The sequence below is a fragment of the Podarcis raffonei genome, chromosome Z (genome assembly GCF_027172205.1).
Source record: "Podarcis raffonei isolate rPodRaf1 chromosome Z, rPodRaf1.pri, whole genome shotgun sequence".
Taxonomy (NCBI): domain Eukaryota; kingdom Metazoa; phylum Chordata; class Lepidosauria; order Squamata; family Lacertidae; genus Podarcis; species Podarcis raffonei.
This window is the reverse complement of record NC_070621.1, coordinates 41,736,313-41,760,527: the sequence shown is the minus strand read 5'-3', so window position 1 is coordinate 41,760,527 and position 24,215 is coordinate 41,736,313. Positions and strand designations below refer to the sequence as shown.

The 24,215-nt window shown below is 44.1% G+C and overlaps 1 protein-coding gene across 4 annotated transcripts in view; it reads right to left on the bottom strand.

The window, feature by feature from the left end:
* The window catches only part of NRK (Nik related kinase), a 137,945-nt gene that overhangs the window by 94,216 nt on the left and 19,514 nt on the right, over positions 1-24,215 (bottom strand). For 2 of the 4 annotated variants that reach the window (XM_053374685.1, XM_053374687.1), the window contains exons 3-8: positions 15,740-15,796; positions 8,986-9,111; positions 6,128-6,238; positions 4,844-4,934; positions 2,079-2,209; positions 598-652 (exon numbers count right to left, since the gene is read on the bottom strand). In XM_053374685.1, the coding sequence (XP_053230660.1) occupies positions 598-652; positions 2,079-2,209; positions 4,844-4,934; positions 6,128-6,238; positions 8,986-9,111; positions 15,740-15,796 (571 nt within the window). Of the gene's footprint in view, positions 1-597; positions 653-2,078; positions 2,210-4,843; positions 4,935-6,127; positions 6,239-8,985; positions 9,112-15,739; positions 15,797-24,215 lie in introns of those variants that run through there. The other 2 variants (XM_053374688.1, XM_053374689.1) reach the window with 2 other exon arrangements.

The window sequence follows — 24,215 nt, the reverse complement described above, 5'->3', positions numbered from 1 at the left end:
GTGGAACAGGCAAATATGTTGCCAGGGGTGGATTTAGGGCTGTGTGCTGGGCTTTGGGAAGGAGGTGTGAGGCTCTAAAAGGGGTTTAGAGTCCTTCCATCTCATTCCCAAAGCCTAGTTAGCACTTTCCCAGCTTGGGGAAGGAGGTGGGAGGACTCTAGGACCCTGCTAGAGCCTTTGTGCCTCCCTCCCAAAGTCAGACACCTCCTTACCCATCTTTGGGATGGCAGTGTTAGGGCTGCCGGTGGGAGGGGGGAGTCTTGGCTTGCATAGGGTGCCATAGTACCCCAGTCCACCACTGATGTTGCATTGGTTTTCCATCACACAATGGCTTCAAAAGGGTTGGGTGGAAATGGGCTGCATGAATGAGTAGCAAAAAGTCCCTTGCTTTGAGCAACAGTGCTGCTGCTGCTGCTATGTGTGTGTTTACCTCTAGATACAAATAAATCTATTATTCGGTTTAGTAACCACAAGGACAATTTACTGGAGGCTATGTAAACTTGGAAATACACATATTCAGCCAATGTTCTACATTCAACAAGGGCACTGACATTAAGACTGAACATGTTATAGAAGGCAAAACAAAACTAAACTTACGAGGAGCCCCTTCGGCCATCTCGATAGCTGTGATTCCCAGTGACCACAAGTCACTCTAAAGGAAAACAGACAATGCATAAACATAAAGGGACAGTAGAGAGCAGGTTGGCACCACTTAGGGCCTACCAAGTTGAATGCAACTCAACCATTGCATAGGGATGGGCAAATGTGCTGATTTCACTTTCTCTTTTTCTCATCTTTCCAATCTTAAGTTAAATTAACCACATTTACACATCAGTTTGCATTTTTTTCAAAGGTCCTCATGAAAATTATCAGCATTTCAGTGCAAATTTCTTCTAATAAATATGAATGCAATTTTGCCTAATATGCACATTTTTGCAGATCAATTTTTCCTAATACAATGCATCTATTTATGTTATTTTCATTCATTTATGCACACTCTGCTTTAGTGCATCCATTTTTGTACACTTCACCTTTCTGGAGAACTGCACTGCAAATTTCAGAGAAGTGCAGATTCCAAAGGATGGCTGTGCTTTGGTTTCTGAATTGTTTCAGAAAGTGCAAATTTGGTAGGATCAACTTTAAGTGTAAACTAAAGCAATCCTCTCCCATACCTACCAATGTATGGGTATAGGGATAGGTTTAAAAAAAATAAAAATATTGTCCAGTAGCAGCTTAGAGACCAACTAAGTTTGTTCTGGGTATAAGCTTTCGTGTGCATGCACACTTCTTCAGATATAGGGATAGGTTTCAATCCTTAGCCGCCCTGAGCCTGGCTTCAGCTGGGGAGGGCGGGATATACGGTAAATAAATAAATAAATAAATAGCCTAACTTTCACTGGCAATTACTTAGGGTTAACCCCAGACAGAGTGTTTAATTAAGGAACAATAAAAATAAATTCTCAGGTAAACTGAAATCTCTGATGAACAGGATCAGAGCTACTAATTTCCTAAACCCATTCCCACCCAAGCAAACCACTTCCATCCTCTCCCAGTTGTCAACTGTCACTTCCCAACTGTTGTAAGTTTTAAAATGTTATACTCCAAGGGCTCTTCTCCTTCCTTTCCCCTCTCATCCAAACTCAGTCTATTACAGCAACAAAACACCTGCTTATTTTGTTCATTGGCCAAGGTTTTAAGTGAGAGCAAAGTGACCGAAGGGGAATCAGAACTGAGCAAGAAAACAGAGGGAGAAAACAGCAGTGAAGGTGTGATGTGATCAAAACAAAAAACAGGGAGCTGACTTTAGATACAGAAGGGATGCTGTGGAAGAAATAGCAATGGTCTGGAAGGCGGTGTAGGGGACAAAGGAGGGCTGGATACAGAAGAGTACATAAGGCAATATTTATGAGGTGGAAGACTGTTGTGGTGCAGATCACAGTGGTTGATTTCAAGAAGTGGAGGAAAAAACCAAACATCTTTGTTTCCAGAGCAAAGAAAAAAGTGAGAACAAAGCATGTTTTGGCCAAGTGCTTGGATAGGAGGTGGGCAGGAGGTCAGCCAGCAGCAACAGGACTTACTCTGTAGTCATATGTTGACTCTGGGTTTTCATCACAAGCAATGACCTCCGGTGCCATCCAGTAGGGGGTCCCAATGAATGTGTTCCTTCTGCCAATTGTCCTGTCTAGTTGGGCACTCACTCCAAAATCCACTGCAAAAGCCAAGCAGGCACAAGCAATGAAGCAAGCGAGGGGTGCGTGGAACCACACAGCTGGTTGCAAAAAAGCAGAGCACGACCACAGGGAAGGGCTCTCATATGCTCCTGGTGACGTGCAGCTGAATGCATGAACGGAATCCAGTCAAAACATTGTGCTTGAGGTGATGAGGGGGAATAAAATGCTCAGTTGATCAAGCAATTACATTGTGTCACGTCCAATGTACTGCTAAGTTATTCAGCGATATGCTTGCTCTGCTGGTGAAATGTTTTGCACTAGCGAAACACCGTTGCACAACCAACCTAAGCAGGTTGCTGGCAACTTTGTTGTGCAATAGATTGCACAATCTGTTGCACCAGTTTCTGATAGTGCAGCTATTGCAATGCAGCTATTGCACTGGTTTCTGCTCTTGCACAACAATAAAACTTGCATTAGCTGAAAATGAACATTGGATAGAGCCCATTTAATTGAGACTGATTAAAAACTTGGTCCAAGTGAATCAGGAAGGTGTTTTTTTTTAATAAAAATGTTAATGCTTTTTAGAAATGTAAGTACTTATAACTCAACATTCTAAGAAGAGTCATTCCTCTTCTCTTAGGCAGGAGGGAATCACTTTTCAAAAACCCTCTTAGAATGGACATTCCTAGTTCTTCATCACACAGTGATGCTTCTTGCATGTTTTTGAAGGGTGAGAATGTCTCTTCAAATGCCCTCCTTTGAAGAGGCATTCTTCTTTTGCACATGAGGGACTATCTCTTTAGAGATGGTGCCTGCTATGCATGTGTAGGCATCATTGTGAAAAGTAAAAATGCATTTCCCCCCTTCAAAACTAATGCTTTTCTCGCCCACACATTTATGTATATATAATACATCTAATTAATCAGTTAGAAGGACAGACAATGGCTGAACATATGCAGATATAGGCTTCAGTTACATGTAATGGAAAGGCATTGTTTCCCACTATGGCAAGAAACAATGGCAAGCCTTAAGATAATGCATCCCCTCTCTCCTGATTTGTACTATCAAGGAAGAGGAGCTTCTGATTTTAAGTTAACCAAAGTTCCCTGTAACATGCAACCTTGGGGAACTATGACTTGCTTAACATTCAAGAGCAAGTCAGGATTAGAAACCATGGTGTGATCCTGGCTTGTTCTCCCTAGCTATAATTAAATCAAACAGTCCTTTGATTTAGGACATCACAAGGAACTGTGGCTTGGTTAAAACTGTAAATTGATGCTTCCAGTCTCCTCACAGGCACAAACAAGGCAGAGAGCGGGAAGCATGTAAGCTGAAGGTTCGCTACATGTGTGTGTGTGTGTGTGTGTACAAAATAAAGTGAAAAAAGAAGAACCAAGTTCAATAGGTGCTAATTTATACACGATTCTTATAAATGCTAATACATATATGATTATTATTAATAACTTACTATAGTCTGTATAAACCTATTCCAAATATAAATATATTTATCTATACAAAGTCTGCAGCTACAAGCAATGCGTTCATATGTTGCAAGTGCCGCCACATATTATTCTCACCATGGGAAGCCATGGGTTCCTGTTGTCCATGAGCTGAGCCCGTGCAACATGCACTCCATCTGAGCTAAGACTAAATATTCTATCTGTGGTGTTTGAGCTGCTTTGATCACTCGTGCTGACTACAACACTTGATACTGCGGGTGTCAAATTATAGTCAAGCTGTCAAATTATGTCGTCAAATTATGGGCATGCATATGTGAGCAAACCCCGAGGACACAAAGGTTTAACAACAACTTAAATCACTCTTCAGACTCCGTCTCTATTCTCACTGAAGGAGCTACAGGTGATTTTCTTCACTTGATGAGAAAGCTTAAGTATATGCTTCCAAGTGCGTATTACAAAGAAAGAAAGAAAAATTAAAGGGAAAGGTGCCACCCCTTCTAAAAAAATATAATTCTCAATAATTCTGTATCTTCGTGACAAGGGATGGGTGGATCTGCCTCTTTCCAGGCCACAGCCATTTTGCTGGCATTCATTCACAAATCCATTCTGCCCTGTTTTTCTTAATTAATCTTATATTCACAAATTTCAATGAGTGGATATGCAAAGTCATATTTATACAGTGGTACCTCGGGTTACATACGCTTCAGGTTACAGACTCCGCTAACCCAGAAATAGTACCTTGGGTTAAGAACTTTGCTTCAGCATGAGAACAGAAATCATGCGGCGGCAGTGGGAGGCCCCATTAGCTAAAGTGGTGCTTCAGGTTAAGAACAGTTTCAGGTTAAGAACGGACCTCCGGAACGAATTAAGTACGTAACCAGAGGTACCACTGTATATGTATTTTATTTCAATGTATGCAATTCTTAATCTATGCACCTTAGTGCTTTTAAAAAGCCTTTTGGAGCTGAGAACTACACCACAGAATTCAGAGATATGAGGAACCTGATTATATTCTGAGCCCCACATTAGTCTGGGTGCTGTGGATCAGGGTCTGCTTGCCTCAAAATTCACAAATGTGAAATCCTTCAAGTGTCCCTATTTACAACACTACAGTTACCTCTGAAGCTTTGCTACTCGTTGTGCATTGTAGTGGCAAGGGATGCATTCAGTAGCACATAACAGTCCCCATCAAAAAAGACAAGGAACACATACCCAGCTTCACTTCAGCATTTTCTGTCAGGAGCACATTCTGCCCTTTAATGTCTCGGTGGATAACATGATGAGCATGTAAGTGTGCTAATCCCTGGAAGATAAAAAAACCACACTGAGCTATCTTGCCCCTTCCTGCTTCTATTCAAACTAAACAACAAAGCTTGTATTTTGGGTGAGGAAATGACCTCTTTCACTGCCTCATTCATTCATCATCTAAAGATAATCATCCGGGGTGGGCTAGTGGGAGGGAGGTCCTTGAAATAAAGAACATATTGCAATGCAGTTGACTGTATGGTGACTTGCCCAATAGTGTTGACATTGTGCGCTGTCTAGATAGGCTAAGGATAAGGACCTAAAAACATAAGAAGAGCCCTGCTGGATCAAGCCAAGGCCCATTTAGTCCAGCATCCTGTTCTCACAGTGTCCAGCGCCAAATGCTCTGATGGGAAGCCCACAATCCTCAGCAAGAGGACCAATAACTCAGGGAGATGACAGCACCCATGGCACATGCTGGCACCACTTACGTTGAAAAATACAGATTCTAGAAGCAAAATTTAGGTTGCTAAGTTGCTAAGTTGTTTGTTATGTACTGGGTTGAATAGGATCCAAAATGCAGCAGTCTGATTGGTCCTAGAACAATAGGATTCAGAATGCAGAAGTCTGATTGGTCCTAGAATAATAGGATCCAGAATGCAGCAGTCTGATTGGTTCGCAGGAGCCACCCAATCCAGCTCCAGGTGGAAGTGAATTCGCAACCTGATTGGCCTACAGGAGAATCCCGGAATTAGCCAATCATGTGGGGCCCATTGTGTAAATAATGTATATAAAGCAGACAGTTTGGAGGAACTTCCATTCCTTGCACTATGAGCTGAATAAAGAGCATGAAATCCACACTCGACTCTGAGTATATTTCAATGTTCTCTGAGGTTTAATTTTAAGAAAGGGTGCTACCTCCATGCATGGGGCCAGCTGCTCTTCTAACATACTGTCTGGCTTCTGCCTCCCCTCCTGACAGACTGCCATTCCATTGCCACAGAGCAAGCTCACTGGGCTACATGGAATCCCCACTTTCTCCTCTCTTTCCTACTTCTGAAAACATCAGAATTCCCCTGAAGAGTTGCTGATAACTTTCTCATTTTCCAGTAGCTCCATAGGCGAAGTCATCATAGCACAGCTATTGAGTTCACACTTAGTACATATGATGGTGTCAGATGCATGCCATCCCAAGTCTGACTCAAACAAAAATTAATGTTTGCTTCTGTATTTCATGGAGGTGACTCCTACCCTGAGAACTTCTCTGCATATATACGCAATCCAGTCTTCTTTGAAACAGTTTCCTTTTGTCTTCTTCACCAAATCCGTCACAGAACCAGCTCCACAATATTCCATCACCAGCTGGGGAAGAGCAAAAGCACAGTTATTTATTGCTGAAAAGAAGAAATTTAAGTAACAGGCACATTATTATTATTTACCTGGCTGCAGTTAAATGCAACATTTTATTTATTTATTGGTAAGATCCTCCCCCTATTGTGTAGGCAGGTGGTCCCTCCCCCTACCTGGCCTGATCACCTTGGCAACGCCTTTCCAGGTGGGATTGGGCAACTGGCTGAGGTAGGCGGAGACCTCCAGGTATCCCACCTGGGGGGAGGCGAAGCCAAGCCTGAGCTAATGGTGCCGCATAGGGTCCAGGGGACTGTGCGTGACCACACAAAGGGCGCCCCCCATTTAATGTGGGGAGCGGTCATTACTTTAATTTAAAGCAATTTGCTTAAGCTTTGACCAGTGTCAATTGGTTTACCTGCCGTGGCTTCAATATTGTATGCTACTGGGTTTTGTGGTTTTATCCTGTTTTTTACTGTTTTCTCATATGATGCCCAGAGAGCAATAGCTACTGAGTGTCTAATACATTTAGAAAATAAATACTCACTGCCCCTGGGAGACAAACTGTGGTTTGTGCATGCCATCTGAACTGAGTGCATGTTAGCTTCCTGTGCATGTATAGCTGAATAATTACTGTGTTCCTAGTACTTGCCAAGCGAATCTAATGGCTGGCAAAAGGGTGGGGACCACTATGTTGTTATTCCATGCCATCTCAAATAATGAATGGGCTGGATCTGCTTTAGAAAGTGACTGTTCAAGGATGCAAGAAGAGCATCTTGAAGCTCCTGTTAATACTAGAATTTGACCAGTTCTTAATTTTGGAGTGTCATCCACTTGGTCTTTAGGTATCACTTTTGCCACAGGTACCAATCAAACACACAAAACAAACCCTGTAAACTAATTGGCAATTATTTTCAGCACATTTACCAGGTTTATTTATTCATCAGCAGCAATTTTTTACCATGCCTTTTAGCCACAAGAGCTCTCAAAGTGACTTGTCTAATAGCAGCTAAAAGAAACACACACAAGCCAGTTCCTGCTTGCAATCTAAAAGACACAACACATAAAGAAGAAAGGATGAGGAGGGAAGAGGAAAACACACATATTCAGACCCCAGTTCGTAAAAGCTACATAGCAGCTCTTATAAAGACCATCTGGAATGGAAAATGTTCAGAGAGAAGAGGAGGGACCAAATGAAGGTGGTCTCTCAGCCAAGCTGATGGTGAGATCTTGCTTTCCATCTGCCTGAAGAAATGGCTGTTGCTAGATGACAGCTGAGGACAGAAAGAACCAGATGGAGCAGGCGCCTTGGGAGAGCCATTGAAATTGCCTCGCCTCTCTCTCTGCTACAGCCTGATGGAATGGCTGCTGGTCAACGATATTAAAAACAAACATACTCATGCAGACACACACTGCATTGAGTTGCTAATGTTCCCGTTGTTTCCATCTTGCCTGTAATAACCTTTTAAAATATGTATATATAACTAAAGCACCTTCTAATGCCACAGTCAACATTTGCATCTATTAGATTCCTTTGCTCTGGTCACAACTGCTAATTTCATGGACAACTGTGCAAAACGGCAATTACAGTGGCCATCAGTCGGCTTCCAGATGGTCGATAACCATGGCTGATCTCCCTATGCAGCCACAAAGTTATAGGCATGGAGAAGACCTGAAGGCCAATGAGTCCCATGTTCTGCACTAATGTATGATCCTCCCTAACAAAATATTAGCCCATGTCTCCCAGATACTAAACTGCAGGCAGGATAAGCCAAATCGCTTCCTGATCTATGCACTGGTGTCCCTTGTGAATAGAGGAAAAAGGGAAGTGTTTCCCTTCCCAGGACAAGCACGGTTCATCCACTCCTCATTCTCCTTTCCTTCCTTCTGACCTAGATTAGTTACAAGCAGAAAATGTGGAGTGCCTCTGCTCACCTGCGACTGCTGCTTGGCCACATTGCTGCTGCTTGCTTGGAAAGGTCAGCCAATGGGGAGGTTGGTGCAGTGCAAGCCAGTGTGGCCTAATGGTTAGAGTGCTGGACTAGGACCTGGGAGAGCAGGGTTCGAACCTGTACTCAAACCATGACACTCTCTGGGTGGCCCAGGGCCAGTCATCATATCTGAGCCTAACCTACCTCACTGGGTTGTTGTGAGGGTGAAATGGGGGGGGGGAGAGACCTTGAGTTCCTTTGAAGATAAAGGTGATATATAAATGCAATAAATAGAAATAATAATAAATAATAGGATAACAATCTCCACTTAGAAGACTTGTTGAAAGAGGAAAGTCTTCAATGGGTGCCAAAAATAATAAAAATGGTTCCTGTATGATATGTAATGAGAGATTCAAATTGCAGGTGCCACCACACTAAAGGCCTGATTCTCATTTCATGCGGAACAGACTTCCTGATAAGATAATATTTGCAGACCGCAATGAGCAGCTGGGTATGTAAAGGAATTTTCGGAAATTCTTCTACACCCTGATTCTACTAACTGGTCCCAGTAGTGGAAGCTTCTACCAGTGCAGTGGAAGGGGAAGGGAATTGTTCTGAAATGCTTGCCCTGACAGAATGTTGGGGAAAGTGTGACACCGAATTACTCCCTTAGTTCAGGAAGCAAGGAATGAAGAGGCGAGAGGGAGAGAGAAAAAGAGAGGATATAAAGGAGCTGAATGGGTGGAAACCTCTATTCCCTAAATGAGCACCGAGAGTAACTGATTAAACAGGGACCTTTAAAGATGCACAAAGAGAAAACTGGATACCTACCCACAGCTGGTCATCCTGACCCACAGGACTTTTCTTTACAAATGCTCCATAATATGTTGCAATGTTCCTGTGATGGGAATATTTCTTCAACATGTTTATTTCCAGTTTGATTTCCTCTTCTTCATCCTAGGGCAAAAAGAAGGGTGGGGAGATTACAGGGGCATCAATATACAGAGAGAGTTCTCAGAAGCCTGACCTGAGCCCAGTGAAGAAAGACTACTCAAGGCAGTGTTTGTGGAACTCACTGCCACAAGCTTGGAGAGCTTTAAAACGAGACTGGACCAGTGCTTGGAAAACAGGTCCACCAACTGCTAAGGGCTTAGTTGCACATGACTGTTATGTACTGAGTTGAATAGGATCCAAAATGCAGCAGTCTGATTGGTTCTAGAACAATAGGATTCAGAATGCAGCAGTCTGATTGGTCCTAGAACAATAGGATTCAGAATGCAGCAATCTGATTAGTCCTAGAACAATAGGATTCAGGATGCAGCAGTCTGATTCGTCCACAGGAGCCACCCAATCCAGCTCCAGGTGGAAGTGAATCCGCAACCTGATTGGCCTACAGGAGAATGCCGGAATTAGCCAATCACGTGGGGCCCATTGTGTAAGTAATGTATATAAAGCAGACATTCTGGGGGAACTTCCATTCCTCCTCACCACTATGAGCATGAAATCTACTCTCAACTCCGAATATATTTCAATGACGTTAAATGCACTACTTCCATATGTCATGATGCTGTTGGAAATTGCTCTCCAATGCAATGAGGATCAAAGCACCCAGAATTTGCTTAGGCAGTATCTGGCCTGTAAACAACAGCAGGACCAGTCCAAGGCATTTTGCTGTCTGAGGGAGAGAACCAAATGGTATCTTACACCTCACACATCATGGTGGTACATATTGCCCAAGACTAGCCAAGTTACTCTGTAACCTTGAAGTAGAAAATCCTACAAGCACCTCCCCACCTCCCTGGCAGTAAAAAATGCTATGCTCTTTTCAATGCTGGTCCTTCTCAAATTACACCCATTAATGGATATGCTTCACTTAGGTCCATTAATCTGAATTATATGCTCTCTCTGCTCTTTCAGAATCAGTTTTCTGAGGCCACTGCCTCATTTTGCCCTACGGCAGAGCTGGCTTTGAGCAAACTGTTGTTCAAAGCAGCTCTGACATGCGAAGAAGATGTTGCTTGCTTGACATGTGTTATTTCTTGGGTTGATGTTTACATTCAGAAACCAATCTGAAACCCACCCAGACCTAAGGTGCAAAACACACACCTTTAACCTCAAAAGAAAGACATTCACATTATGGCTAACATCATTTCCGATGACCTCCTCTATAAGTATTATTATTAGTATATATTTATTCATACCCCACCTTTTCCCCTGACAGGGACACAAGGCGTCTTACAGATAAAGCAAGACAGCTAAAAACAGACAAAAAACCCCCAAATCATAAAAAGCAATTAAACATATCCATCTATCATCTATCTATCTATCTATCTATCTATCTATCTATCTATCTATCTATCTCTATCTATCTATCTATCATCTATCTATCTATCATCTATCTATCTCTATCTATCATCTATCTATCTATCTATCATCTATCTATCTATCTATCTATCTATCTATCTATCATCTATCTATCTATCATCTATCTATCTATATCTATCTATCATCTATCTATCATCTATCTATCTATCTATCATCTATCTATCTATCTATCATCTATCTATCTAATCTATCATCTATCTATCACATGACAACATTAACTGGCAACATTAACTCCACCATGTGGAAAGCCCTTGCAGATGATCACGGTGCCTGAAGACAGAGGAGCACAGAGAGGAGAAGGACCAGAGGAGGAATGACCACTGGGAGGAGCACAGAGAGAAGAAGCACCATGGTGCATCTGCAGCAGCACAACCAGACACCTTCATCTGCCCCAGCTGCAACAAAACATGTCTCACCCGCATTGGTTTCAAAAACTACAGCAGGTGCTGTAACTCTCCAAATGTTTGACTTTACCCCCAAAGGTACATTCTTCCATTGTGTGTTGAACCAAAGGTGAACTGTTCTGGAAGCTCTGCAACCGCCATCTTGGTAGTCAAGATAACCCCACAATTAATTGGTAGCTGTTGTAGCAATGAGCTCATATGTCTTTATATGTGCTTGCTTTGATACAAGCTAATTGGCTTGCTTTGAAGTTATCCTTATTTGGGGGCTTGGGGTGTTGGGCTCTGAGCCCAGAACAGGGAACAATGTGCAAGATTTGGGTATTTGCCACATGCCCTCATCTGGTCAGGTGCTGCTTTGTTTTCTAAAGAAGTTATAAATGTTGCTTGGGTGTGGACAAGCTATCTCCTTACTACAGTGTCCTTCTGTAAACCTGGCAGGGTAATTTCCTGTAAGTCTACACCTTTTTGTAGGTGCTACTTTTTTTGAGAGCCTTTTTCTGGTATACCTGCACCCATCCACTCCCATGAGCCTTCCTTTGGGCCTGCAGTTCAGAACACATTGTCTCCTGTGACAGACAGATGCCAACTCAGAATATACTGTTAAAAAATATAATCACCACAAAAACAGCATAGCACCAGACCCCTCATTAAAAACACATACCCTCCAACATTTCTGCTGAAAATAGGGGCATCCCATTCCATAATGATAATTTTACTATTTCTACACCACACATCTTACTGGGTTGCCCCAGCCATTCTGGGTAGCTTCCAACATACATAAAAACATAATAAAACATTAAACAACATTTAAAAAAACTTCTCTTTAGAGGATTGTCTTCAGGCAGCTCAGAGGTCAGATAACTTCATACCCTCCAATATTTCTCCAATGAAAATAGGGACGTCTTAAGGAAAAGTGGGACATTCTGGGATCAAATCAGAAACTGGGACAATTTCTCTAAATCAGGGAAGTTCCTGGAAAATAGGGACACTTGGAGGGTCTGAAAACAGTCAGTTCTTAAAACCACGTTGGAACAAGAAGGTCTTGGCCTGACAGCAGGACAACAATGAGGGAGCCAGTCTAGCTTCTCTAAGGAGGGAGTTCCAAAGTCTGAGAGCAGCCACCGAGAAGGCCCTCTCCACAGTGTGGCTGTGGGTGGCGGAACTGAGAGGAGGGCCTCCCCTGAAGGTATTAGAACCTGGGCAGGTGCATATGAGGGAATACAGTACAGTGGTACCTCGGGATGCGAACGGGATCTGTTCCAGAGCCCCATTCGCATCCAGAAGCAAATGTAACTAGCGATGGCACATCTGCGCACATGCATGTCGCTGTTCGCAGCTTCTGCGCATGTGCGTGTCATCATTTTGACCGTCTGCGTATGCGCGAGCGGCGAAACACGGAAGTAACGCACTCCGTTACTTCCGGGTTGCCGCAGAGCGCAACTCGAACATGCTCAACATGAAGCATATTCAGCCCGAGGTATGACTGTACAGTCTTCCAGACAGCTTAGACTTTCAGACTGTTTGGACTTAAGTCATATAGGGCTTTATAGGTCATAAATGGCACTTTGAATTGTGCTCGGAAACAGACAGGTAGCCAGCCCGTAGAGCTGTTGTAAAAAGGGAGCTACATGCTCCCAAAGCTGAAGTTTCCGAGCACTTTCCAAAGGCATTACAAAGCATTATAAATCTTCCCCCAATTTTTCGAGAAGCAAAAGCTGTGCTTTGCATCCACCATAAACTCACTAGGTGGGCTGGATTTAGATTTGGAAGAAGGCTACCCAACAACCACCTGGAGCACAGGGCTCAGAGGGGTACCTGTCACAGGCTATCAGCTCAGCTTTCTGCAAAATAGTACAAAGCAGCTGGTCTTCACTTGAAAACCTGGCACCCATTCACTGCGAAGCCATTGCTGTGTTAACGTTCTTGTAAAAAAATAAAAAACCAGGCGTGAAAATCTACCACAGATTCAACAAACAATGTAGCTGATCCTACTTAGATGCTTGCACGTTTATGGAAGGGATAAACTGTGCATGCAAATTGTGCATCGGTGTTGTGAAATGGACTACAGTCGCAGCATTAAAATGCTCCCCCCCACACAAAAAAGACACCCATATGAAGCTATTTGGAGGCAGACCATAGTTCCATCTTGCTTGGTATTGTTTACACCAGGAGTCAGCAATCTTGGGTCTCCAGATACTGCTAGACTTCAACTCCTAACACCTCCATCCTTCATTGCCCGAGTGGTCAAGGGTGGTGGGATGTGTGGCCCAACAATATCTGATGACCCAAGATTGAGGAAGGATGTTCTACAACATGCGACGGCTGTTTTTCCATCCCTACATGGAGTTGCTGGAAACTTAACCTGGGGACTTTCACATGGAAAGCGTGTACTGAACAACTGAGCTATTGTGCCACCGTTATCTCAAACGCAACCTCCAACTACACTTTAGGGCTACTAATCTTGGGTATCTTACAGAGCCGCTCTTATTGACATAATGCATACAATAAAAAGCAGGCACCTTCAATCTTTTCAAGCCCCAGACCCATTTAGGGTCCAAATATGCCTTTGAAGACCCATCTCTTAATCTTCTACTATACATTTGCATGGCGGGAGTGCTCCTGTTGCAACCCACCTTGAATCAGGCTACGATCCACTGGTGGGTCCCAGCCCATCAGTTGAATAGCAGCCTTGAAATCCACTGTGTGAATTTACTATTAGTTTGCAGTACTTATCTGGCATTATGAATGGAGGAACACAAAGGAATAAGAGCCGAATGAACTAGAGTGTCTGGCAGCTGCCTTCGTTATATCCGTTTCCCCTCAAAAAGAAGAATGCAACCGAGACTTTGATCTTGTCGAAAAAGCGCCCTGCCCAGTTAATTCTGTCAGATAACAGGAAGTGCGGGCGCTGGGGAGATGCTTGCAAAAACCACACTGACTCTCATATCCAATGCAGCAGACTGAAAGTTCCCAGGCCCCTCCCAAAAGCTCGACACTGAAGCAGCTCTTCCTGACAGATGGGCAAATCGTCCCAGGGTGATCACCACAGCATCCTGCTGCCTGAGCAGTTTACAATGAAGTGGCTCAAGATCAAAGCTTAAAAATGAAGGGGGACCCAGAGCCACTAAGCTGCCAGAGTCCTTCAAACTGAGCAAACTACACTTCACAGCCACTTTAAAAGCCGAGGGTGCAAAAAAAAGGAAAGGAAAGAAAAGGCCTTTTCAATGGCAGCACTTCATTGACAGAGCCTTGTACCCAGAAGATCCCAGGTGTTGATCTGGGCCCTACTAGGCCTGCAATGTGGACCACACTCAGCAGTTATGGTATGTTTTGTGCACACAGAAGAACAGTCGTGATGGATCAAAACGGATGACGCAGTGTCTGTCTCCCCTCTACAAGCTGATCAGTTTGCATTTCTGCTGCTTTTGATAATGGCTCACAGAGACCTTGACATTATGATTAGAAAAGCAGCCGTGTCGCCTAATCAAGAGTGAGAGCATAACTTGTTTTGGCAAACCAATGCAAAAGGTCCCTGAGCAGAGAACTGATGATGCAGCAGGGGGTCCCAATTGGTCAGATTTCTCCCTCCCAGGTCAATCATGGTAATTCATAGTCCATGTTTTATTCCTTCTTTTTTTTTTTTTTGAAAAAAAAACTTCAGTACAAAACCTTTGACAGCTACCACCAGTCAGAGAAGCCAACACTGGGTCAACCATCTAGCTGGTAGTAGGGAGCCCAACGTATCCACTTAGATTTGTAGTCCTGCCACACCAATTTGCAAGCTGGGCGGCAGCAAATAAAAACTGTCCCCCCCCACCTCTTTCTTCTTTTAAACAACTGGTGGGGTGGGGAATTGAAAGATGTATTTGCATCAACAACTTGTGGGTTGCCGGCCTGTCTACAGTGGCCTAGATTTCACAGAGCAAACGGCTGGTATATGCAGGGGGCAGTGATGTTATGAAAACGCAGCAGGGGCTGCAGTGAACCGACAGGAAATCTTCTATTTGCTATCTCTGGAAACAGATAATCACCCAGAAATAAGTAGGAAGAGGCTCCATTGCTTCATTATTATAGACCAGAAAAATATACACAACTAAGCATCATCCATTGCCATGCCCCAATTGCACAAGCATGATTGAAAATGGGACCAGCTGCCTATATAACCATCCTCAGTTGCCTTTGGAAAAGGGATGTGTGGTGCAAAGAACTGTATTTATACAAGCAGATCATTTTCTCCCATAAAGAAGCCATAATTTTAACACTCAGGGACGGGTCCCTTATAACGCCCCTCTTGTAACTTGTAGTATTAACCAGTAAACTCCTAACAACTCTCAGTTCTCTGGGCAGTTAAAATGTAGAAAAAATGGCTATGCTAGAGTTATAAGCATGCATATAAATGCATATATTTGTGAAAACAGAGATGCATTATATTAGGAAAAGATTGCTTTGCAGAAATGTATAAAAATGAATATATTAGGAGAAACTTAAACTAAAATCTTAGGAATTTTCACGAAAACTTAAAAACAAGCCAGCAAGCCAGCAAACAAACAAACAAACAAACAAACAAACAAACAAACAAACCCATAAGCTGTTAAACTTGGAGAGCTTAATTTAAGGCTGGAAAACCAAGGCTGGAGGAACCAAGAGAAACTGAAATTGCCAGATGTTGCCACCCCTAAACAACCTTCCGTTCCATTTCTTCTTCAAGCTAGAGTGTAACAGAAAGCTAGAAACTGCTTCTTTTCTGTAGAACCCCCTCACCACTTCCAGAAAAGCCTGGTGATCTCTCTGCTCACCTCCGTCACATTCATAACCTTGATTGCTGCAAGCTGCCCAGTCTTCACATGGCGACCCTGGGAAGGCGATAAGAACACAATACAGGCAAATAAGCACACAATGCTGGCATAATTATGCAGATTAATGACCTGTGTAAGCCAGTGAATCAAAGCACCAATTTTTCAGCAGACACAATTTTAAAACTGCTCAGCTGAGCGAAAGTCATTTGTACAGCATCTGACAGTGGACACAAAAACTACTAGGATAGTAGTCCATGACATGGCTAGCAGAAGCTGAAAGTGAGGATGTGAAACCCTCACCCTACATCTGCCTACGTCCTGTCCTTTGGGTGATACTGAAAGAAGATTAGAGAGATTTCTAGAGGTAAAGGCTGTCAAAGGGGACCAGCCATGATGCCTATGATCTGCCTCCATAACCAGTTATGCTTCTGAATGACAGCTGCTGGAAATCACTGGAGGGGAGAGCTGCTGTTGCAATCAGGTCTTGCTTGCATGAGCTGGGCTCAAGGTTCTTGTATTGATTTATAAAGCCCTGACAATTTGGGTCCAGGATATCTCAGGGATTGCCTGAAACCTTATATATCACTGGGTTCATTTGCAGGAGTGTCATTGGTCATCCCCCAAGTTGGCAAGGCTCATTTGACAACATTGAGAAATCAAGCTTTTAGTGTCATTGGCCCAGCCCTGTGGAACTCCCTGCCAATAGAGATTCAGTGGACACCTTCTGTGCCAACTTTTAAAAGCCTGCTGAAAACGTTTCTATTCCTCCAGGACTATGCAGCTAGTTAAGAATGCACCCCCCACAATGGATCTACAGTGGTACCTTGGGTTACAGACGCTTCAGGTTACATACACTTCAGGTTACAGACTCTGCTAACCCAGAAATAGTACCTCGGGTTAAGAACTTTGCTTCAGGATGAGAACAGAAATCACGTGGCGGTGGTGCAGCGGCAGCGGGAGGCCCCATTAGCTAAAGTGGTGCTTCAGGTTAAGAACAGTTTCAGGTTAAAAACGGACCTCCAGAACGATTTAAGTTCTTAACCCAAGGTACCATTGTACTGATGTTTGTTTTTAATTTCCTTTTATCTAGTTTTTAACCTTTTATGATTTCATTGTCTGGTTTCATGCTTTTATATTGTTGTAAACAGCTGTGATATATTTTTCATGATAGAGCAGTATATGAATATATTTATAAATAAATAAAAATACAGCCTCCCCTGCCCACCTCTAAGACAGAGTAGCAGACAATGCTCTGATTGGCAGATTGTTCAGATAAGTAAGGAGTCTGAAAAACCAGTATACTCCAAATTCCAAGAACTCAGGAAACTGTCTGATACCAGGTCAATCTGCTTTGTCCATCTAGCGCAGTGTTGTCTGTTCTGACAGGCAGCAGCTGTCCAGGGCAGTAGAGTCTGTGGCTGTTGGGTCCCCAGCGATGGCAAAGATGGAATATCAGGTCCACGTAAATACTGCATCCCACATGCAGACAGGCCACACAGAACAAGCTTCCATTGACAGTGAGACTGAATGTTTCCTAGGATTCCAACACCCAAAAAGTGCTCAGCACCCTGACACCACCAGCAAAGCTTCTGCCTGATTTTGGGTGCTAACGCCCTTCCACCAGCAACCCTCCATGCCCCATTCCTCATTGGAGAGGCTTCCTGGGGGATGCAGAGAGAAAGAGGAGATGGGAAACATTATTTCTATGAATCTCCTCACACGCACATACTTATCAGTGTGGCTGTCTGTAGCAGAGCTACTCCTACCATTGGGCTAAGTGAGGTGACTGCCTCAGGAAGCAGATGCTGGGGCAGGGGAGGTGCATGGCAGTAGACCCCTTGCCGATTTTAAGTTCCCATGACCTGTCCTGGCCACCCTAAACTAGACTGCTACTTCAGGTGCAGGGGAAGATGCTAACACTTCACTGTTGCTGTGTAATGGACACATCAACACCATAGATTTAAAGTACTAAGGTACCATTTTGAAAGTCATGGCAACTGCCACTTCTAAGGGTGATTAGAATAGTTAGATACAGTGGTGCCTCGCAAGACGAATGCCTCGCAAAATGAAAAACTTGCAAGACGAAAGAGTTTTCCGTTTTTGAGTCGTTCAGCAAGACGAATTTCCCTATGGGCTTGCTTCGCAAGAAGAAAGCCCATAGGGAAATCTCCGGGGACCTCTTTTAAAGGCGGGCGGTGGGGAGCAAAGCCTTTCGCCCCCCTCCGGCCTTCAGAAGAGGTCCAGGAAGGCCGGCGGGGGCCGAAAGGCTTTGCTCCCCACCGCCAGCATTTTAAAATCTCCCCGGGACAGCGGGGAAGTCTCCGCTGTCCTGGGGGCTTTTAAAATGCTGGCAGTCGGGAGGAAAGCCCTCCTGTCCCCGGAGCTTGCGGGGTGGGAGGTGGGGAGAAGGGCTTTTCTTCCCACCGCCAGCCTTCAGAACAGCCTTCTGAAGGCTGGCGGTGGGAAGAAAAGCCCTTGTGTCCCCCCCCCCAGCCTTCAGAAGAGGTCGGGGGACAGGCGGTCCCCGGACCTGGTCTGAAGGCGGTTTCCATAGGAACGCATTGATTGATTTGATTGATTTTCAATGCATTCCTATGGGAAACCGTGCTTCGCAAGACGAAAAACTCACAAGAAGAAAAAACTTGCGGAACGAATTAATTTCGTCTTGCGAGGCACCACTGTACCTCTCAGAACTACAATTCACAGCACCCTTAGCAAACTACAGTCACCATGGGTTGCTGTTGTTTTTTGTGGGGGGTGGGGTGGAGGGCCATGACTTTTAAAGTGGTATAACAGTGATTTCAGTGTGAGGTGTGCATGTGACCTGAGATTCCACTGCCATCCTGTATGTATGACTTCTGTATCTAGAATGGAAAATGGACAGAACCATACTTTTGCCCCAAGCAGCAAACGGCAGTTTTGCAGAGTTGGCTGCTGTCTGAGACAGAGGAGATCTGCGCTTATTTTGTACCCAGCCAATGCCACTCACCTCCACATTGCTTCCTACCACAGCTCCTGCTCCTTTATGGAAAGCCATTGTTTGCAAATGTTTCCAGGCATTGAAAACTTCACAGTATAGTATGAAGCCCTTCCAGACAGGCTGGCACCCTCATTTAAAGCCCAAACTTTCCCTGGCTATTTTCCCTGGAACCTGAAATGGTTAATATTCTTTTTCTTTGAACACACACACACACACACACACACACACACACACACACCAGGCTTCCATTGCAATAAATGGCCCATTTCTCAAGGATCACACCATTTTAAACCCAGAGCAGATGATTCACATCTCCCATTGTGACAACTGGGCTGGGGGTGAAAATCCATCACTCCGTGGCAGTTAATTAGCAAGGATCTTTCACCATAAAGTACCCAGATGAGTCCTTGATGGGTTTATGCAGTTCTGATGAAGGACTGTCCTTTTTGTTTTAATCACCTCCTAAGAGAGCCTGGGAAGGAGGGAGAGGGAGAAAGAGATATGCTGGTATTATAAACTCCCAACGGCAGGCTCCTATTGTTTGTGTGTTCTTTGCTTTCTTGATTCAGCATAATCAAATCAGAACAGAGAGATTGTGTTTATACCATCACTTCATGGATGCAAAGCACAGGTAAAGTTTGTAATTATAACAGGTGGTTTCAGTTAGGGAAAGGGCCTTAGCTCAGTGATGTTCTGCCAGGGTTCAATCCCTGGCAGATCCAGGTAGAACTGGAAAAAACTCCCCATCTGGCATCCTGGACAGCTGCTGCTAGCCAGTGTGGACAATAGTGTTCAAAATTCTCATTGTTCGGGTGCATTTTGCGACAGGGAATTTCATTAGCACGAGCAGTTTCTGAACTCTGGGAACAGTACCGCACCTAAGATTTCAGATTAAAACTGCAGAGTGGAAGGAAAGAAGGAGCTATTTCTGCCTCCCCGCTTCCAGCTATTCTCTGAAGACTGGAGAAGAGACCCTCTTATGAATATTAGGTGGGTGGGCAGGGGAAGGATTAGACCATGTGAAAAATGAACATAGTATTTCAGCTGCAGTTCATTCATCTTCAGCTTCGTATTCTTGTTATAAAAAAGCGTGCTTAGACATTCCATTGTTGCGCCCATAACTTAGGTTTAAGCTCCTAGCTATCTCCTAGCTTTCATATCTGTTTCTAACACTAACAATACTGAGCTAGATGGACCAGTGGTCTGACAATTATAAGGCTGCTTCCTATATTCATAATCTTAAAGGACCCCTGGATGGTTAAGTCCAGTCAAAGGCGATCATAGGGTGCGGTGCTCATCTCGCTTCAGGCCAAGAGAGCCGGCATTTGTCCACAGACAGTTTTCTGGGTCATGTAGCCAGCAGGACTAAATCACTTCTGGTGCAACAGAACACTGTGACAGAAACCAGAGTGCATGGAAACACTGTTTACCTTCCTGCCACAGTGGCAGTACCTATTTATCTACTTGCATTGGCATGCTTTCGAACTGCTAGGTTGGCAGGAGCTGGGACAGAACAATGGGAGTTTACCCTGTCACGGGGATTCAAACCGCCAACCTTCCAATCAGCAAGATTCCAAGAGGCTCAGTGGTTTAGACCACAGTGCCGTCCTTCATAATCTTACTATGCTATTACTATAGAACTGAGTGATCCATAATAGACATTGTAAATCACGAACTGTGGAGAGACTGAAAATGTCAGTCTCAAAACTGTAAGAAGCCAAAGTTTGACACAGTTGTATCCCAAAGAGATAATCTGGTTTAAATTTAGCAAATGAGCGCAGCAAAGTTCAAGCTGCTAAAAACTGTTTCAAAGCAGATTCTGGCCTGCTTCTCAACTATTAACATGAGTCACCCATCCTACAAGTCAACTAGGGCTGCTTTTCTCACATTGCCATCGTGTCAGAAGCACGTCAGTATTCAGAACTTTACAGGTTTGTGAAGACTGAGTGCATTTAGGCAAGGCAGGAGCAGATGCAGCATGGGAAAAAATGGGAAGGGGTGTAAAAAAATGACTTGGTCAGGAGTACACAGTAGGGTAAGCGACCAAACCCGAAGAAGAAGGAACCTACCACCAAGCTTGGCTAAGTATTAAGAATGCCATGGCATTTTAATAGGACACAGGAAGGAATTCTCCCCAACTATGATTTTGGTTTCCCCACACACACTGTATGAGACAGTACATATGACCACAACTGAAGATGGAAAGAGTTGACAGAGGAGACTTATACCATGAAATTAGAGGAATTGCTTTTGGTGATGCTGTATGCGCCTCCCCCAACAATAGGCAGAGGAACCACGAAACTTGTTTTGCATTAGGTGTTGCAGTTTGCATCTTTGTAGTGACATTGATTTTTTTTTAATAAAGATATTTATTAAAATTTTCCATTGCAATACATTAAAAAATCAAAAAAGAAAAAGCAAAAAAGTTTTAAAACACATAGAATTCACAATCCTTATTTTCAATAACATATTTCCCTGACTTCCCCACACCTCCCCCTCTCGTATTCCAATTCAAATTGTTGGTTCAACAAGTTCTTATCCCTAATTTTTAACCTTTTTATATTTAGGTCACTTTAAAAAACCAATTTTGCCTTATAAACATCAATAGTGATACATCAGTGCTTATTCTTAAAACCTTCTTCTAAAGTCAGCCTAAATTCCCTTCCACGATTTCCTCGATTCTCTGACAGATAACAAAAACAACAACAAAGCAGACTATAGTTATACACCCTTTGGATTCCTAAAATCCCCACCCCCCCTTTCCCGGTTTCAATCCCCAACAAACGTCCATCAATCAATCTACTATCAGCCTGGAGATCTCACGTCCGAGGCTCTTAATTCTCTCTCAGTTCCTCTCTGCCGGTTTTTTTTATAGTTCTTGGTATTAAGCACCAAATCTCGGAGAAGCATTAGTCCAATAGGGTCCATGTTTCTTCCAGCCAGACCTCCATACTTAAAAGTGGAGCCTGAATCTTGTTTCTTACTCCTTTCAAGTCCAAATGTCCCCAAAGCTCCAACTTCCACCTTAATCAAATTTGTAATCCTTGGGTCTTCCGATCTCCACATAAGGAGATCTCTCCATTCTTCAGTCTCCAATTCAAACCAAATTGTCACCATCAAGTTCTTATTTTCCTTTGTAACCATCATGTCAGGTCTCTGGCCCTCCTTTCTTTTCTGTAACATTACATCCCCTCCTTCCTTTTCCTCAGGAACAACATATATCTCTTTCTTCACACTCTCAGAACTCTCAAGTTTCTCTTCTTGTCCAGCTGCATGGGCTTCCTGAGTCAATTCCTTATCAAATTCAATGGATTTGTTTACTGTTAAGTCCAGAGTTGCAACATTTATAGCCAAAACATCAATTTGGCCTTGTAACTTTCCCAAGAGAGAGAACACTCTGTCCAATTCAGCCTGAATTTCCCCTCCTTCAGCCATTCTTGTAATGTCCCAAAATCCCCTCTAGAGGGATTTTGGTTACTTAGTATTCCTTCCAGTTCAAATCCAAAGGTCAAATTAGTTTGTATCAGTTCTTCCTTATTTTCAACAAAGTATAGTCAAATTATAACAAATATAGCCAGCAGAAGCTGCAGAAACAAAGTTCTCTTTTTCCGTCTTGACAGCTAATTTGACAGCTGTCAAACTCTTCAATGTCTTTTCAACAGGCTCTCTCGCGGATCACTCCCGGGTCCGGGGGGTGGGGTGGCACTTCAGCTCCCAAAATTAGCTCTTATCCTCCAGTAAAATTTCTTCTAGTGCCAAATCGTGAAATTAATGTCTTTTACCCAATAATAACAGAAAGAATTCTCTCGACCTTAGTTAGCAGGTCCTTGCTTTAGGTTGTTTACAAGGCGGGGAGGCGGACTTCCTGTTTACGCCTTCCCCGATCGTGCCTAATTCACAAAGGAAAAATTTCCTTAGAAATCCAATTTCCGTAGTACTCACGGGTTGTTATTTTAGAGTCCAAATCACAAGAAGAAGTCAGCGCTCTCTGGCCATGGCAGCGCGGCTTCACTCCACAGGAGAAGCAGTCGACTCTCAGCACCGCGCCTCTCACCCCGTCTCCCATTCCGAAGCCTTTAAAAAGGCTCCTTCACAGGTCGGGGGGGCGCAAATGGTGCCCGCCGAGTCACCAGGTTCACAGGCTTCACCGCCTGTGATTTTTAAGGGTCCCCGCGTCACCGCAGCGGTAAGACCCTAATCCTGTGGAGCTGATTCCCTCCGGAGCTCGGAGGGAATCCGCCATTAGCCGATGGTGCTAACCCGGAAGTCCTTGTAGTGACATTGTATAAAGAGGGACTACCAGGTGGCCTAGTGTCATAAAATATTCCCCTGAATGCTAAATTCCCTCCTTCTCTCTCTCTCCCCCCCCTCACACACATTTTAACATTCAGGGATTACAACACATTTCACTCTAACATATTAAAATAGCCAGCATTTCCCACATAAGAATACGGTTCCCAAGGCAGCAACAAACACTGGCTTATGAGGGCTTTCCTCTTGTCTCTTGTGCTTGCCTGAGGATGTTTAACCTTAAAGAAAGGGGTGTTGATACTCTAGGGGCAGGAAGACCACATTCCTTTAAGGGCAACTTTCCAGGGGCCACATGCCAGTAGTGGGTGGGGCGAGAGGCAAAAGTGGGTGGATCAATCAATGCAAATTTTACCAGGTTACACCAGCCTGCTTTCTTCACACTCCCCTCCTCCTCCTTGGGATGTCTGCATTTGCCCCCTGGCCTGCCTTGCCCTATGGAAAGAGGATAAAAGGGTAAAGGGACCCCTGACCATTAGGTCCTGTCACGGACGACTCTGGAGTTGCGACACTCATCTCGCTTTATTGGCCGAGGGAGCCGGCATACAGCTTCCGGGTCATGTGGCCAGCATGACTAAGCTGCTTCTGGCGAACCAGAGCAGCGCACGGAAACGCTGTTTACCTTCCCGCCAGAGTGGTACCTATTTATCTACTTGCACTTTGACGTGCTTTCGAACTGCTAGGTTGGCAGGAGCAGGGACCGAGCAACGGGAGCTCACCCCGTCATGGGGATTCGAACCACCAACCTTCTGATCGGCAAGTCCTAGGCTCTGTGGTTTAACCCCCAGCGCCACCCGCATCCCATGGAAAGAGGATAGTCCCAGGTAAAAGGGCAGCCTGGCCCTGAAGCTACGTGCCTAGCAGTGTGTTCTGGCGCAGAGGAGAGACCTGTGGGGAAGGTGGCAATCCCTGTGCTGTTCTTTCTGTGTGTGAGATGCATAACTTGTATTGACCTTTGGTGAAGTTTAAGCAGCTTAACAGCGTCTAGAGCTGCAACATCTGGGCCCCAAAGCATTTCCTTCCATTGTAGAAGTGGAAATGCAGAATGTGTCCTTTGCTTAAGGTTTCTTGAAAAGAGAGAGGGGGGGGGGAAAGCACAAGCAGAAGGAAGTATGAAGAGGAAGGAGTGGAATGAATAGAAGATTCAAAACATCACCAGCACCAAAATGCGCATAATGACACTTTGCA